At 46.6% G+C, this 4,355-nt stretch overlaps 1 protein-coding gene across 6 annotated transcripts in view; it reads right to left on the reverse strand.

Annotated features, from left to right (window-relative positions):
* Window positions 1-3,483, reverse strand: part of zgc:109889 (uncharacterized protein LOC553542 homolog) — a 13,155-nt gene extending 9,672 nt beyond the window's left edge. For 3 of the 6 annotated variants that reach the window (XM_061763303.1, XM_061763301.1, XM_061763300.1), the window contains exon 1: window positions 2,664-3,483. In XM_061763303.1, coding sequence (XP_061619287.1) covers window positions 2,664-3,000 — 337 coding nt within the window. In that variant the 5' untranslated portion in view covers window positions 3,001-3,483. The remainder of the gene's footprint in view (window positions 1-2,663) is intronic. The other 3 variants (XM_061763305.1, XM_061763304.1, XM_061763302.1) reach the window with 1 other exon arrangement.
* Between the last annotated feature and the right edge of the window lie 872 nt (window positions 3,484-4,355).

The following is a 4,355-nucleotide window of genomic DNA, read 5'->3' on the forward strand; positions in this document are numbered from 1 at the left end:
CAGCTAGTTTAGTTACATCAAGAAATATTTGCTTGACATTTTATTTATTGGATTTAAAAATGTCAGTTTTTGTCCATTGATTGTATTTGTTGTAGCACTTTGTTCTTGCTGTTGCAGTTTTGTAAGCACAGACGATATTCAGTTGTGTCAATTCAAGCCAGTCCACTCTTTGTGTCATTTTAACATTTATTAATCAGAATCATCTTTATTTTGCCAAGTATGTCCCAAAAACACGCAAGGACTTTGTCTCCGGTAGTCGGAGCCGCTCGAGTACGACAACAGACGGCGGTCGATTGACGGAGAACGCTTTGGAGACAGAAAGACATTGAGGAAAAAACAAAAAACAGTCACTGAGCAATAAAGGGTTGCTAGTTATCTGGTAATGCCGGTACAAATTATTATTATCATGATTATTTTTGACAATTGTGCAAAAAGATGCAGAGTCCTCTCGCACTTCGAATGACTAATATAGCAAGAGTCCGGTGCAGTGACCATCGTGCAAAGGGCGCCGAGACTTCAAAAACGGACGAGTAGTATCTGGGACAATGTTGATGTTGTGCAAATGTTGCAGATATGAAAGTGGTGCAGATGCTCCTCTGGCATGAGTGGCCAGTATTGGTCAACAACAAATAGTGCGGCAGGGCCAGACTACTACAGTGAGTGCAGGAGTTTGTGTCATTGGCCCGAGACAGAAATGTGACGACAAACTCAAGACAAAAGAAATTGCCAGCATGTTGCAATGGAATTGTAGGTTCGCCGTTTCTGAAGTTGATGGCAAGGGGGAAGAAGCTGTCGGAATGTCTGCTAGTTCTAGTTTGCATGTTATATTCATTGTAGTCCCTCAAGGGGAAATTCAACAATGACTTGTCGATAATCAATATTATTGGCAGAAATCGAAGGCCCCAAAATAATCTTTTGCCGTGGGCTACATTGGGGCTTGGCCCAGCTCGGATCACAACGAGGAAGGAAGGAAGGGACGAGAATGTGCTAGGCTCGTCACGGCAACGTGTCTGCTACGGGCAGGAAAGAAGGACGCAGACGGGTCACAGGATAGATGGGTAGCGGTCAAATTTCAACCTGCATTTACACCCTTCCTCATCACCGTGCTAATTATCCTCACCATCCGTGTTTCATAGCAGCGTTTGAGCCAAGGCACCCATTTTACATGACACAAATCTCATCAAACAATAATTTCACCCAAAGTTTCTAGAGTGAAATAATGACGATCTTGTCTCAATGTGCTCACAAAGTGACAGCATCAGTGGGAAATGTGGAGCACTGGACGCCAGATTCTTGTGCCGTGTGAAGGGCAGCAGGTGGAAACGCGGGTTCATTGTAGCTTCTGCCATCATTTCATTGTTCTGCCTATCACTATAAATCACTGGCAGAGAAGAGGAAAGGCTTTTTGTAAGTGGAATCGGATCTTTTGCTGCAGCACAGTGGTATGTTCCAGTATTACAAACAAACCGATGCTAACGCTCTTCACGCTCTGTCTGCCGACCCGCGGAAATGCTAACGCTCTTCTCGCCCTGTCGCGCCCGCGCACGCTCGCCAGGTCAACATCCCCGTCGGCACCAGTTGAGAAGACGACTTTGATTGCCGCCGAGCAAACTCGACTGAAGCCGAGGCTGACAAAAAAGAAGAATCTGTCACGTTCACTTTGTCTCCGGGTGCGTTCAGTAAACAGGTCAGCCAAAGCGGCCCCATTGTGCTCCGCCTGCCCCCGGCCAGCGCCGCCCCTGCCTACCCCCACGAGACCTCACAATCAAATGTGTTGGTCTCAGCGCGGCTGCAACAAGTCATCCGGCAGAAAGGCGTCAGCGTGCTCGGGAGGCCGAACGGGGGCAAAGCGGCCGGTGTGAACGCACAAGCGAGGGACGGGCCCGACTGGGCCACGAGAGTTCTCACTTTGAGTGAACCTGACAGGACGGACAAACGTTAGCTGCGAAAAGCGGGAGGGTCGCGCTGAACCCTTCCCGCAGATCTTGTCTCGCCTTTCCCACCTCAAGTAGGCAGCAGTGAGTGCCTGTGCTAAATTCCGGCTCCTTCTGCCACAATTCGGTTATGTAAGCGTGAGACAATTCTCTGCGGACTGCTAATGTGCGGGAGAAAGATCGGGTGGGGGGTATTCTTCAACGACCCTTTAAGATACTCGAGTGCAGACAACGGCAGATTAAACGCAAAGTGTGGAGCCTGCCCGCAACATGACAGACACACAGGAACCTATCCAGGGGTTACCATGGCAACTGGAACGTCCTGTGGGTGGGTGGGTGGCTGAGGGAGACCGGGGGAATAGGTGCCTTGGAGCAGGACATACATGCGACACACATGGTCCTATACACACTCATGGTACACGCGTTAACACACGCCCGAGTACAAATGGATGTGGACACGCACGCGCCTGGCTTCCAGCAAGCTCCTTGCATGTCAATTCCTATCACGAGCACGCGCTTGGAGGGCGTTACGTGTGTGTGTGTGTGTGTGTGTGTGTGTGCTGGGGTGGTTCGACAGCGTGAACGGAGCCGGTAACAGTGCAAATACCCGTCAAGGGTTGTGATGGGGGGGCTTGTCGGGGGCTTAGTACGAGTGGGGCCTCTCCTGTGTGCGTGCGCGCGGTGACGTGCGTGTGCGTGGTGACGTGCGCGCCGCCGTTGGAGACTTACCTGCAGGCTCCTCCTCGCTGTTGCTGGCTTGGTTTTTTGTTGGTTTTTTCCCCCTTGACCTTTTCTCACGATTCCGCTTTGCTCCTCTTCTCACTTGACGTCCGCCATGTTTTGGGGGAGAAGGGGACGGACGGATGGATGCCGAGATGGAGGCTCTAGTGCCGCTCGACTGGTCGTGTGTGGTTTCCACGGCAGCGACGTCGACCAGACGAGCATCAAGCTGCCCTGTAGTGAACCACACACAACGTCCGGTATAGATTTCACAATAAAAGTAACTGCAGAATGTGACGACGTAGTGTAGACAATTACCTCGTTTGATTATTTCCACGTCTATCATTTCCTACAAGCGTCAGCGTGCAAGACAACTATATCGAGTGAATTATAATTCCTCATTGTATTATCATCATTGTTCATAATATTATAGGTTCTTTTGACTTACCACATACTAAGATGCAACATCTTAATGTTTTGTTTGGATTCGATGTAGAGTTATAAGAAGCCCTCAATGCTGCCCTTTTTTCGTTATTTGTAATTTATTGGTTATTTCTACTTTATTAGTACATGTGTGTGTGTGTGTGTGTGTGTGTGTGTGTGTGACAATTGAATTAAGGAGCCGTTTGTCTGCGTCTATAAAACGCCCTAATGCGCATCTCTGGAACGTCACCGATCCTTTCATTTCAGGGAGGAATGGACGTGATGTCATAGACATGAGTCTCAAATAAATGTCGAGTTCGCCACACGTCCACGCTATATATATGCTTCACGTGAAATTAAGATGCGTCCTCGTCTCTCCAGTCTCTACCGCCGCCCAGCTGACAAACCGACGCACCTGCTGCGAAGTACGTCCTCCGTCCACTGAGCGGCGCTGTTGCTTTACAACGAAAGCAACTTTGCGCTTCGCTGACCGCGGTGCTGATCAAGATTTCATGGAATAATCCATTTAGGTCGAATGTTGCAAGATATTACACTTTTCAGTTCTTGGAAAATTTGTCACAAGGTGTTTTCTATGTAATTATTTGTTTTGTGATCATTTAATGTCACGTTTAAAAAAATTTAATAAAATAATCAAGTTCAAACTTACAAGACAATTTGTTATATTTAGAAAGCCCATGAATCCTAATTACTTTTGGACTTGTAGGCCGTTTCTTTACAAAAATATGTTTCACATGTTTCATATATGTTGACCTACAGCGTATTGAAATTGTTTTGAAAGTGTTGACTAAACATTTTCCACTTTTCTGTGTAGCCCTTCAGTGGACAAAGTTTGGACTTCTGTCCACGGGTTGGACAAAAGACACGTGGCCACGCATTGGAATCCTTTTTTTTTTTTTTTTTTTTTTAATCAATTATTTGCAGCACCCCGCTTGAAATAAAAGACATTTGCCCGGTGATCGATTACTGACAAAATGAAAAAACTGTTGGCGACTTTGTGGTCGTTTACGGCAGAGTTGAGCACATATTTGTTGACATATTTATCTATAGTCTATCCATGGTCATACTCAAACGTGTCAATATTTCAAAATGAGGTTGTGATGATGGATTTTCTTTTGCTATTTCTTCATCTATTGTTTTTTTTTGGGGGGGGGGGCTCAACTATATTACACTTAGCATCTTGAAAGAGGACAACACAGTTTGATCTTTCGCTAAATGTTGTTGCCAAGCAACAAAAAATCTGCTGCAAATTTCCCTTCA

Source organism: Phyllopteryx taeniolatus, chromosome 23, assembly GCF_024500385.1.
Source record: "Phyllopteryx taeniolatus isolate TA_2022b chromosome 23, UOR_Ptae_1.2, whole genome shotgun sequence".
NCBI classification, from domain to species: domain Eukaryota; kingdom Metazoa; phylum Chordata; class Actinopteri; order Syngnathiformes; family Syngnathidae; genus Phyllopteryx; species Phyllopteryx taeniolatus.